The 12564-nt window shown below is 39.8% G+C and overlaps 2 protein-coding genes and 1 long non-coding RNA gene across 3 annotated transcripts in view; all 3 read left to right on the top strand.

Annotated features, from left to right (window-relative positions):
• Nucleotides 1-12564, top strand: part of LOC309478054 — a 56732-nt gene that overhangs the window by 10361 nt on the left and 33807 nt on the right. The gene's annotated exons all lie outside the window — the stretch shown is intronic.
• On the top strand, nt 487-5407 carry ndufa2 (NADH:ubiquinone oxidoreductase subunit A2). The gene is made up of 3 exons (XM_082141513.1): nt 487-644; nt 5054-5160; nt 5242-5407. The coding sequence occupies exons 1-3, from the start codon at nt 541-543 to the stop codon at nt 5331-5333; spliced, it is 303 nt and encodes a 100-aa protein (XP_081997639.1). The 5' UTR covers nt 487-540; the 3' UTR covers nt 5334-5407.
• arsib (arylsulfatase family, member Ib) lies at nt 7270-12205 on the top strand. Its single transcript, XM_082141310.1, is given in 4 exon segments — nt 7270-7922; nt 10700-10913; nt 10915-10998; nt 11000-12205. Coding segments are annotated over 4 exon segments (1731 nt in total). The 5' UTR covers nt 7270-7593; the 3' UTR covers nt 12104-12205.

Genomic DNA, 12564 nt, shown 5'->3' with positions numbered 1-12564 from the left:
AGGAAAGAATAAAGAAAAAGCCAGTAAAAATAGGCCCTATTGTATTTATATGAATGAATTTTCCGTAGCCTGTTACATTTTTTCACAGGCGTTTTGTGTTGTGTTTTAGGGTTAAAGAAAAGTGAAGATTTTTTTTCTTACAGTGTATAAAAACTGATTTGAATTTATGTTGAAGAAGAAGTTGAAGAAGAGGGCTTCCATTCTCACAATTGCAACAAGAATTTGAACCGGATGTACAGGAGTAAATGGGAATCTAACTAAAATCAAAAAGACATCCTAATGATTGTTCACGTAATTATTTATGATTGGAGTGCTAGATTATGATTATGAGACCGAATCTGTGGAGCATGTCAAATGGCAAATAAAGACAAAAACTGTAAAAGTACGAGAAAATCGGATACAGAAAATGACACTGTAAAATGTAGGCAAGGACGAAAAAAACAAACACACATCCAGTTCGGTAGGTGGCGGTAATGCGGATGAAGCGTGTTTTAACTCGCAGAAGAAGAGCTCCACTTCCGGTCGCTGAAGGTGACAGTAATGGCGGCGGCAGTGGTTCGCGGGATCGGCTCGAGTCTGTCGAAGAATCTGCGTGAGATCCGGCTGCAGTTGTGCCAGAGATCAGCCGCCAGTCAGGGCACCAGGTGCAGTACTGAGGCCTTTACCAGTGATGCGTTTAGTTACAGAGTGACTGTTCTGTGCCTATCACTCTTACACAGTGTACATGCATTAATGTATAAATGTAACGTTACATTATAAATACTGTCTGAAATCCTAGTGAACTATATGACAACCCGATTAGCTTGTTATATATATATATATATATATATAGAGAGAGAGAGAGAGAGAGAGAGAGAGAGAGATCAGCAAGTATGTGTCGATGTGCCACAGCCTGAGAGACACAGCAGGTTAATGTGTGTGTAATGTGTGTGTCTGTCTGACCTTAGTGTATTTTCCTACTGTCCGCCACAGTGACCCTCAGTAAGTGTGTGTGTGTGTGTGTGTGTGTGTGTGTGTGTGTGTGTGTGTGTGTGTGTTAAAACACTGGTAATCAAATGTTCACACATGTTCTAATTTGTTACACTGTTGATTTAAATTTAAGATATGTTATAATATTTTCTTCAATTATTTTGATGTTTTTTATTATTATTCTATGTATTCCAAGCTTTGGCAATATTATTCACAGTCATAGAGAGAGAGAGAGAGAGAGAGAGAGAACATGAAATAATGTATTAAAAAATAAGGACATTTACATTCCACAAATTAGAGTTAATGAAAATATTCTGTTACCTCAGATTCTTCATCTCTGATATTCTGATGCCAATTTTCCTTTAAAAAAAAAAAGGCGATTAAAAGAACAGATTTTATGCATTATCAGCAGACGTCAAAATTAGTGGTGGACCGATGGTGGCCGATATATAATCTATATCATTTATATTTACTTTAATTACTATTTAATAAATTATAAATAAATATGAAAATACATTTTAAAAATAAATATTTAAAATATATATTATACTGGTACTTTAGATGGAAACTTCTTGATTATGCAATCCTATTAGTCTACAGTATTTTTCACAAATAAAGTAATTATTTAAAAATATATGAATACAATAAATATGAATAATATTCATATTTTTTCAAATAAAGAAAAGGTAACACTAATTTTACAAACAGGACACAGTGAAAATGGCATTGCATTATTGCGGCACCTCTTTTCGCCCTCTGTCTGAATGCTCTGTTTTAGTCCCGCCTTCCTAAAAGATTACTCTGCTCTGATTGGCCAGATGACCCCTCTGTTGTGATTGGTCTGCCGTACCATAACTGACAAATATCAGCTCCTGAAGCTTCATGAGGCACCGTGATGTGATGTAACAATGTATCGTTTCACAATATTTCGCAATGCAAAAATGCAACAATGTGTATCGTCGTGGATATTGACAATATGTATCGTGGATAATTCACCCAAAATAAAAATTACTGTGAGAAAAAATTATAGTTTTCAGAGTTTTAGTGTCAGACATTAAACTACTATATATAATGTTGAATATAATGTATAATAATGCAATGGGGGAATATTTGTGGGTTCTGATAATGCCAAATGTCTGATGTTACCAGTAAAAAGTGTCCTACATTATTTTAAATATATCTAGTCAGTGACAGAGAATATTCGTCTACAATAATTCAGTATTTTCATCTTCAGAATCATGAATATTGTTACTCTGGCATCTCTATTGTCCTGTGCTTTGGGTTTCAGCACCAAGTCCAAGACTATTCATTTACACTCACAATGTAAAACCAAATTTAACATTTTAGGCTAATCAACAGTAAAACATTTTGTTAACCTTTAATCATAAGTCTTGGAGTATCGCAATAATATCGTCTGGTGAGTTCAGTATGGTGATATGTATCGAGTTGTGGCATGAGGGGATCGTTACACCCCTTGTAAGGACGTTATGGCGTTGGTTTTGGCGTATCAGTTCGAGCCAGAGTCCAGTTATGACAGTCAAGAAGAACCAGCTGATCCACCCAAACCACACTCGCCAGTCGCCACACAGTGGAGACTCTATATGTCAAGTCAAGTCAAGTTTATTTGTATAGCGCTTTTCACAATACAGATTGTATCAAAGCAGCTTCACAGTATTAAATTAAAATAATACAACAAAGTTTGTTTCAAGAGGAATTTATTGATTGATAAAATTAAATTAAATATCCCCAAAATATCCCCAACTGAGCAAGCCAAAGGCAACAGTGGCAAGGAACCGAAAAACTCCATCAAGTGACCTAATGGTGTCCTAAAACTCCATCAGGTGACCTAATGGAGAAAAAAAAAACCTTGGGAGAACCCAGGCTCAGTCGGGGGCCAGTTCTCCTCTGGCATTTATGAGCTAGAGGCCGGATTGTAGTTTGAACTGTAGGATTATATGAATGCCTGGCTGAAGAGATGCGACTTTAATCTAGTTTTAAACTGGGAGAGCGAGTCTGAGCAACGAACAGTATCAGGAAGACTATTCCAGAGTTTTGGAGCCAAATGTGAGAATGCTCTCCCTCCTTTAGTGGTTCTGGATATCCTAGGTATGACCAAAAGCCTTGAATTTAGTGATCTTAAAGAGCGCGATGGATTATAGGGTGATAGAAGATCCGTTAAATAGACTGGAGCTAAGCCGTTTAGGGCTTTATAGGTCAGTAGCAATACCTTGTAATTAATACGGAACTTTATAGGTAACCAATGCAGTGATGATAAAATCGGTGTTATATGATCATATTTTCTTGATCTAGTAAGAACTCTAGCGGCGGCATTTTGGACTAACTGTAGCTTGTTTATTGAGGATGCAGGACAACCAGCTAGTAAAGCATTACAGTAATCCAGTCTCGAGGTCATGAATGCATGAACTAACTTTTCTGCATCAGAAACTGATAGCATATTACGTAGCTTAGCAATGTTTCTAAGGTGGAAAAATGCTGTTTTTGTAACTATATGTGAGACTGGTCTTCAGGTCTTCACACTAACATAGTCACTCCAACTAGACTCTGTGGGGGGTTGAATTTATCTAATATATACGTTTTTCATTTATTGTCTTTTAAAAAGGCATCTGAAATAATAAACTAAGAGCAATGTAGTGTTGTCAAAAATATTCATTTTTCGATGCTGAAATATCTGAACCGCTTCCAATACTCATTATCCACAGAATAGATATACATGATACCAGCTGCTCTCTCTCTCTCTCTGACAGTGAGTGACACACAAACCCGCCTCCATTCACTCACTCGTTTCATTTGCTCCTGATGAATATTGTTGCTGTTACAGGGTTATGTTACCAGACATCCCAGGTCTCCCGGAAGTTCCGGGAGTCTCCCGTATATTGATAGCGGCTCCCTGATGCCCGCAAATGAGTTAAAATCTCCCGGAAATCTAGAGCGAGCGAGCAAGAGCGCGCATGCGAGACAGAGACTGTGTTCCAAACCGTGTAGCGCGCGCGCGGCAGAGAGGGAGAGGGAGCGAGAGACCTTGCGTGTGTGTGCTTGTGTGCCTCATGAAGCGCATGTAAGATAGAGAGCATCCTGATTGGCCTGTTTCGGTAAATCAACCAATCAATTGTCAGTGTGGGCTTTTGTCTCTTCTCCCGAACCGAATTAATCAGTTCAGTGTATCTTGAAACAAGAGCGCCATGGCAGAGGGAGAGTGCCACAAAAAACAAAAGTATAAGACACATTTTACGTCAGACTACGCTTCGGGATACTTCCCTGAAATGACTTTCTGCAGGTTGGGATGTCTGTGTTATGCATAATTTCACTCATTCCCGCAGATTTTGTTCTCAAACCCATAGACCACACACATAAAGCCGCCTCTCAGTACTAATGGAGTTTTTCGCTGCTTATTGCGCTTAAACAGTCGAATACACACGAAATAATGTCAAAATGCCGGTCTTGACGAGTATTCCCGTAAACACAGTCAGTCATGTTTTAAGTGAACGTAAACAGTTGAGAAAGAAAACGCATGTGTAACAGTATAATGGATCCGTGCGTCAGGTCTTAAAGTGACAGCAGCCTAATAAACCTGCTCCCAAATTATGAGATAATATTAAAAATATATATATGGCAGTTTTTCCCATGTTATCGATTGATGTCAAATGTGTGTCCAGTGAAAATACTGAGTGGCTGTAACTTTGGAAAACCACTAGTCACAGTGACTGGAGAGCAAAAAGGTAAAATAATAATATTACAAAAGGATTGTAAGTCTGGCCTTTAATAATGGCCTGGCGTGGTCGAGTCCTATCCACAGTAAATGTCCCTGCTCTAAGCTTGCACCACACATGTTGATGGTTGGTCTGTACTGCACAGTTCAGACAGATAGTGCAGGTTATTTCTGGTTTTGAAGTGTTCATTCAGGCATTTAGTCACAGTCTGGATCCCTCTATTGACTTGTGGCGCTCTTCTGTGAGAGAGGGATGAATGGATTGTGTGTGCGCCTGTAAACCAGCCTGACCATTGTTAAGTTCAACATGTCTCATTCTGTTTTGCTAATTATTATTTGTTGATGTTGTTGTTTTAGGGATTTTATCGAGCAGCATTATGTGACATTAAAGAAGGCAAACCCTGAGTTTCCCATCCTGATCCGAGAGTGCTCTGGAGTTCAGCCCAGGCTGTGGGGTCGATATGGTAAGAAAACATAACCTAACCATATTCATTCAATAATGAGCTTATATACATAATGATGCATCATCTCTCTCTCTGCCTTAGGTTTTGGTAAAGAACACAGTGTTTCACTGGACAACATGAGCGCCGACCAAGTGGCCAAAGCACTTGAAACCGTAGTAAATGCAAAATCCTAATTAAGCCTCATAATGTAAAATGTTGTAAATGTTATGCGTGTCACAAATGGAAAATAAATGTACATTCTAAAATCCTTGGATTTATTTATTTCTGACGCCTTTGCCATGTGTGTGGATTTCCCATTGACCCAAAATAGATATTTCCAGTAATCATAAATGAGAATTAATTGTTCATGCTATCCTGGTAACAATACAACCATATGCATAAGGATATTTTAGAACCAAACTAGCAAACTTTCATAGCCTGTTCTCCAAACGACTGAATGTGACTACATTCCCAAATACAGTGTGAGAAAGTAGTACCTATATGCCACCTGACATAAGTTATCATTAGTAGATTTCATCCTAAAACATTTTTATGGAGTGTGGTATATTGTGTGAACGTCCCCTTTGTTTCATTACTGTTATAAAGGCCCTGTTTACACCGTTTTGGTCGATCGGGTCACAAGTGGATGTCATTCCCGTTTACACCTGGTGTTTTAATCCGTCTCTTTTGTCCACTTTCAACCACTTCTGTCCTGATTTCTTCGAGGGGAGGGTCTATGGGCGGGTAAATTAATGGGGGGGGGGGGGGTTCAGATATTTCGATCTAATGGACAAAATAAGTTTGCGCAATTTACATATGAACATGACCGGAGATGATGGAAAAACACACGGAGAGCATCAGCTTTAGTTTCTGCTCTGACAGACGCAAGACCAGCCGAACGCTGTGAGTGTGTGTGTGTTAGAAATCAGGAATGCTGAGAGAACATTGTGCTTAGTACGTTTTCTCTTCAAACCAAACTTGGGTCTCCAGCCGATAAAGTTTAAACCCCGTCTGGCTCGAGCTCTTCTCATAATGTTCACTCATTATTCAGTAGACGGAGAGTAGACGGTCTTTTAGTGGCTGTTTGAACACACTCGATCACATGAGCGTTTACACTACGAAATCAATCCGGTCGAATGTGTTTTCAACTCCCTCTGGAAGTGGAGAAAGTGGACGAGCTCAAAACGTTTTAGACCTAAACTGTTTTACATTTCAAGAATCGCTGCTCCCGAGAGAACCAGTCATTGTGTGGGACAATCTATGATGAAGCGGCATTTTAAAAACTCAATATTTGAAAGTTTTCCATCCTCATACAACTGTAGGCTATACTCTATTTTCATTGAACGGTATTTGTGATATTAACATCATTCTGACATACTTCAACGGGAGTAGAAGGTGAACAACTTGTATACAACACTTTTTAAATTATTTTTTGTCTGTCCAATTTTCATATTTTGCTATTTTAGCCACTACATAAGCTAAAATGATGTAATTTTACTGTCAGAAAAACAACATTTCTCTTTGGTGGGACATGACTTGATTTAATCTTACTTAAGCCTTTCCACATCTAAAAGGAATTTTTATTATGTTGTCACTCAATTATTTTTAGAGATTGTGGTTGATGTGTATTAACAGGTAAGTAGTTTAATTTGAGGGGCCACTTCCATTTTTATAATACTGGTTAAACTTTTTAGATTAGTTTTATTACTTTAAGAGGTGAATGAATGATAAAATGTTGACAATGACTGTTTGTATAAAACAAATAGAAGTTTTATATGAGGAACGATCATAAAAGAACAGTTACATGACAATGACTAACAATATATTTTAATGCACGGCTTGGAGCAAATGTATGCTGGGTGGCCTGGCTCAAGATTTTGCTTTAGTGTAATTTTCGGGACAATTAGGGCCGGATTCGGGATTTGGGACAACAGCTAAAGATTTCGGGACTGTCCCGAATTGTTCGTCTGGTCACCCTAGCTGTAAACTCCATCTTACTTGTCTGTGCTTTCAGATCATCCGCGCTTCTTCAGCTGTGTGGAGAGAGCGCATAGTTGCCAGGTACTATTGAAAAGACCTTGTAGAAAATGTGTTCTTTTAGAAGAAAAGCTCTGACTGGGGTTTAAATCAGTGAAATCTGGCAACCGTAAGCATGAACACTCGTAAAAACAGTCTGTAATGTGTTGTCTCCTCCTTTATTCGACAAAAACAAGTGGTTGTGGTCAAGTTTTTATTTTTTTTAAACACATTTCACTCTCGTCTTTTTTCGAGAACGATATTGCATGTGTTGATATAGTCCCAGTTAGCGTTTAATGACGTGGTGTCGTCTCTCATCGTCTTGTCTTAGTCAGGGGGAAAAAAGGTCGTCAACGCACATTTTTCGTCATAGTTTTCGTTAACGAAATTAACACTGAAAGCAAAGCCCGAAGATTTTCTCCTCTTCTCTCTGCCCCGATGAGTGCGCTGTTCGGGTCGCAGCTGTTTTCGAGGTGGATGGCATTATGTTTGCTCTTCGGACTCTTCCTCGGTCTCCAAACTTCTGCGTCGTCTTCCAGTGGCTTGAGATCGAGCCGAGAGGACATCACTACAGCTTTCAGACCCAGACAACCTCCACACATCATCTTCATCCTGACAGATGACCAGGGTTTCAATGACATCGGGTATCACAGTCGGGACGTCCGAAGCCCGACGCTGGATAAACTGGCGTCCGAGGGAGTGCGACTGGAGAACTATTACGTGCAACCGCTGTGCACCCCGTCCCGCAGCCAACTCATCACAGGCAGGTCATTCACACAATACTTTAATAAGAACACAGAAATTACGCGTTTTTTTAGAGTGAAAAGTGAACTGAAATCAGAATCTAAAATCAGGTTATGAAAACAAAGAATGTTGTAAAAATCCAAGTAAACCTTACAGATCAGGGTTTGATAAATGTTTTTCATGTTTGTTTAATGAACCATAAACAATTGCACATGCACTGCAGGACCAGTCCTGGACACACTAACAGTTTACAGGCTAAGGTCGTGGTTACTATAACTTAAGACACTAAAGAGACCTTTCTACTGGTGCACCAGCAGGTCATTCACCTCATCACCTCTTTTACACAATACTTTCGGTAACACTTTACAATAAGGTTAATTAATTAACATTAGTTACCTTAACATGAACTAAGAATTACCAATACTTCAGCATTTATTAATAATAGTTCATATTAATTTAAACATTTAGCCTATACTAATACATTAGTCAAATCAAGGTTGTATTTGTTAGCATTAGTTAATGCACTGTGAACTAACATGAACAAACAATGAACAGCTGGGTTTTTATTAACTAACATTAAGAAAGATTGATAAATACTGTAACAAATGTATTGCTAATTGTTAGTTCATGTTAATACATTAATGTTAACTAATGAACCTTTTTGTAAAGTGTTACCATACTTTTAATAATACACAGAAATTACGTGTGTTTTTTTTAAATGAAAGAGGTTCACTGAAATCAGAATATGAAAGGGTTATAAAAACTCCCTTATTTCAGGGTACTGTATTTTAAAGATAATTTTGTAAAAATCCAAGTAAACCTTACAGATTTTAATTGGAAAGGGTTTGATCAATGTTTTTCATGTTTGTTTAATGAACCATAAACAATTATTGCAATTGTTGATTTACTCACCCTCAAACCATCCCAGGTGTATGACTTTCTTCTTTCAGACGAATACAATCAGAGTTATATTAATAAACACCCTGATGCTTCCAAGCTTTTATATATATATATATATATATATATATATATATCATATAAAGAGTTTTGTGAGCACTTGTCAACTCCATCAGCTTACAGGTCTTCTCCGTCAGTGACAAAACTAAAAGAAATTCCACCTCAACCACATTTTTTCCCTCAGTTGTAGCTGCCTTAAAGGGAAAGTTCAACTAAAAATTAGAATTAGCCCATGATTTGCTCATCCTCAAGTCATCCTAGGTGAATATGACATTCTTCTTTCAGACAAATACAATCAGAGTTATATTAAAAAATGTCCTGGCTCTTCCAAGCTTCATAATGGCAGTGAATGGCTCTATATTTTTTGAAGTCCATCATAGTGCATCTATCCATGATAAAAGTGCTCCACCCGGCTCTGGGGGGCTAATAAAGGCATTCTGAAGTGAGGCGATGTGTTTGTGTAGAAAAATATCCATATTTAAAACTTTATCGACTAAAATAACTAGCTTCCGGCAGTAACCCTTGACCCGACGCACAACGTAATGACGAACGCGGAAGCGCAGAGGATAGAGCAAAACAAAACACCAGTCACAAATTAGAATTAGATGTCTAAAACGACATTTTTTAAAGAGAAATGTGGAATGAGCTTGAGTTTGTTGCCCAGCCCTGCTTGTTTGAACCGCGAGAGGCGTCAAAGCTTACGATACTCCTACATCCTTCGTCATTCATCGTCAAGTGTTACTCTTTTGGCGTAAGTCGACTTGTAGGCTTTCTGCCGGAAGCTAAAAAAAAAGAATAAAAAATATTTCTTTCAAAATAAACAGAAACCTTCATCTGACGATGGTAAAAAATGACAAATGAGTTGACAAATGCTGACTCATGCTGGGTCTCCAGTTGCTCACAGAATACAAGAATCTGGTTAGGTTGAGCGTAATGATAAGCATTATTATGTGCTGCCCTGTAGAAGAAACAGAAATGTTGCCAATGTGAATCCTATTCTCTTAACGAGCTATGGGTGAGTTTGGGGCATAACGTGAAATAAACCAATCAGAGTCTCATCTCTAATTCCCTTTAAAAGCCAGTTGCGCTCGCGCCATGGCGGATTTGCTATTTACATGGCGGAATTTGCAAGCGTAAAAAAAGAATGCTTCTCTAGCGAGGAAACGGATCTGCTCGTGCATGAGGTTAAAGCTGTGTGTGTGTGTGTGTGTGTGTGTGTGTTAAAGTGCAAGCAGACCATTTACAGGACAAGCCGGATTCACCATATCTTTATGTACACTGTACACAATAATAATCTTTTACATTGTAATCCTTTTATTTTAAATATTTGGCATGTTTGTGTGCTGCTGTGCATCCCTGTGTGTGTAATAAGCAGAGTGTACGCGTGTTGTGGACCCGCCTAAAGGAGCATATTACTATTGCGCCCTTTAAATAAAAATAAAAAAATACTGAGCCGTTGACTTTAGACCAGGTTTAAGTTGATCAATGGCGCAGTCTATTTCAGTTCCTCAAAATAGCAACACGCCAACAATGGGCCTTAACACACCTCGTTTTCAGACCAGCAGCTCATGGGCGCACAAATGGGCACAAATGTATTTGCTATTTAAACAACGAGGCGCAGGACGTGAAAATGATAATTGCGTCGGGCTGAAACTAGCAAAAAAACACTTGCGTCGCGCCTGATGCCGCCTTGCGCCGGGTGTATGATAGGGCCCATAGAAAGTAAATAGGGTCAGATTTAAGTTCATGTCAACTTTGAAACCGGGTGTAAAAAGCTTATTGTTTCAATTCTTGTTTTTTCTCTCTTTCTGAGCATTAAGAATGTATTTATGCTTTCTTTTAGATATCAAATTCACACCGGCCTCCAGCATTCCATCATCAGACCACGTCAACCCAACTGCCTCCCTCTGGATGCGGTCACGCTCCCTCAACGCTTGCAGGAGGCTGGCTACTCCACTCACATGGTGGGCAAGTGGCATTTGGGCTTCTATCGGAAAGACTGTTTGCCCACACGTCGTGGATTTCACACCTACTTCGGTTCATTGACTGGCAGTGTGGGACTATTATACATATGGCTCATGTGACGGCAAGTCATTGTGTGGCTTTGACCTCCACGAAGGTGAGTCAGTGGCATGGGGGAGAGGGGGGAAAGTACTCAACTCACCTCTACACCCAGAGAGTGCGCAAAATCTTAGCAACGCACGACTCACGCAGTCAGCCTCTTTTTATCTTCCTTTCCCTTCAGGCAGTGCATACACCTCTAAACCCTCCCAAAGAATACATCTATCCGTTTCGCCGCATGGGCAACGTTCCCCGCAGGAAATACGCAGCCATGGTTTCCATCGTCGACGAGGCGGTCCGAAACATAACTTACGCGCTGCGCAAATATGGCTTCTACCGCAATAGCGTCGTCATCTTCTCCACTGATAATGGAGCCCAACCGCTCACAGGGGGCAGTAACTGGCCCCTACGAGGGTGCAAGGGAACATATTGGGAAGGTGGTATTAGAGGAGTGGGTTTCGTGCACAGTCCCTTGATACGCCATCGAAGAAGGGTCAGCAGAGCCCTTATTCACATTACTGACTGGTATCCAACTCTTGTTGGACTTGCTGGTGGGAATGTGTCACAGTATCAGGGATTAGATGGGTTTGATGTTTGGCCTACCATTAGTGAAGGGAAGGAATCTCCACGACTGGAAATTCTTCACAACATCGACCCTCTCAACCGGCACAGTCGGGGCTCATTTAAGGAGGGCCATGGACTGTGGGACACAACCGTGCAAGCGGCCATTAGAGTCGGTGACTGGAAACTCTTGACGGGCGACCCAGGACATGGGGATTGGGTGCCACCCCAGGTTCTCACAAACTTTCCTAGCAGCTGGTGGAACCTGGAGCGACAGACTGGAGAAAAAAGGAAATCGGTTTGGCTTTTCAATGTTACAGGCGACCCGTGTGAACGCCATGACCTTGCAGTGCACAGGCCTGATGTTGTCAAGGAGCTACTGGCACGTCTAGTATTATACAATCGCACAGCAATACCTGTTCGCTACCCGCCAGACGATACAAGGGCCAACCCTAGTCTGAATGGAGGTGCTTGGAGACCTTGGGTTGGTGAAGGTGAAGAGGAGGAAAACTGGGATGGGATTTATTACAAGAGAGGAAAGAATCGCAAAAGAAAATGTAGGCTCTGCAAGTTACAATCTTTCTTCAAGAAGTTTAATTTAAAGATCATGTCAAAAAAGATATAAGACTTTTCTGTTATTTAACATCACTTACAATAACTTAACTTAAAGGTGACATATTATGCCCCTTTACACAAGATGTAATATAAATCTGTGGTATCCCCAGAATGTGTCTGAATTTTTAAAATGTTTTGAACCCAAAATATATTAAACGAGATCTGTACATCACACCTTCTTTTTTTAGGACATAAGCTGAGCTCATTAGGAAACTTGTGTCATCAAGACATGAGTGTTGTGTCTGCCTGAGAAATTGATTTGAATGGTTGATCAGTAGTTGTCAGATGTCAACTTTGTATTCAAGAACAACGGCAAATTGCTCAGTTTAATGCTATAGAATGGAAAGACCATGTAGTTGTTTTTCAGTGAGCTCAGAGCTGCTCCTTTGAGAATCTCACTCGTCTCCTTCACAGTTTTATTCTCTCAGACACAATGGGTCTCTTTTGCAAGTTTAGTGCAGTTTCGGTCAC

This window comes from Leuciscus leuciscus, assembly GCF_965113295.1.
Source record: "Leuciscus leuciscus genome assembly, chromosome: 16".
Taxonomy (NCBI): domain Eukaryota; kingdom Metazoa; phylum Chordata; class Actinopteri; order Cypriniformes; family Leuciscidae; genus Leuciscus; species Leuciscus leuciscus.
This window is presented reverse-complemented; position numbering and strand designations above follow the sequence as displayed.

Bases quoted from the DNA above. Each gene is read 5' to 3' on its own strand.
- ndufa2 (XM_082141513.1), top strand. From the start codon at position 541: ATGGCGGCGGCAGTGGTTCGCGGGATCGGCTCGAGTCTGTCGAAGAAT. The intron at 645-5,053 runs GTGCAGTACTGA...TTGTTGTTTTAG, and splicing joins GCCGCCAGTCAGGGCACCAG to GGATTTTATCGAGCAGCATT. The intron at 5,161-5,241 runs GTAAGAAAACAT...TCTCTGCCTTAG, and splicing joins CAGGCTGTGGGGTCGATATG to GTTTTGGTAAAGAACACAGT.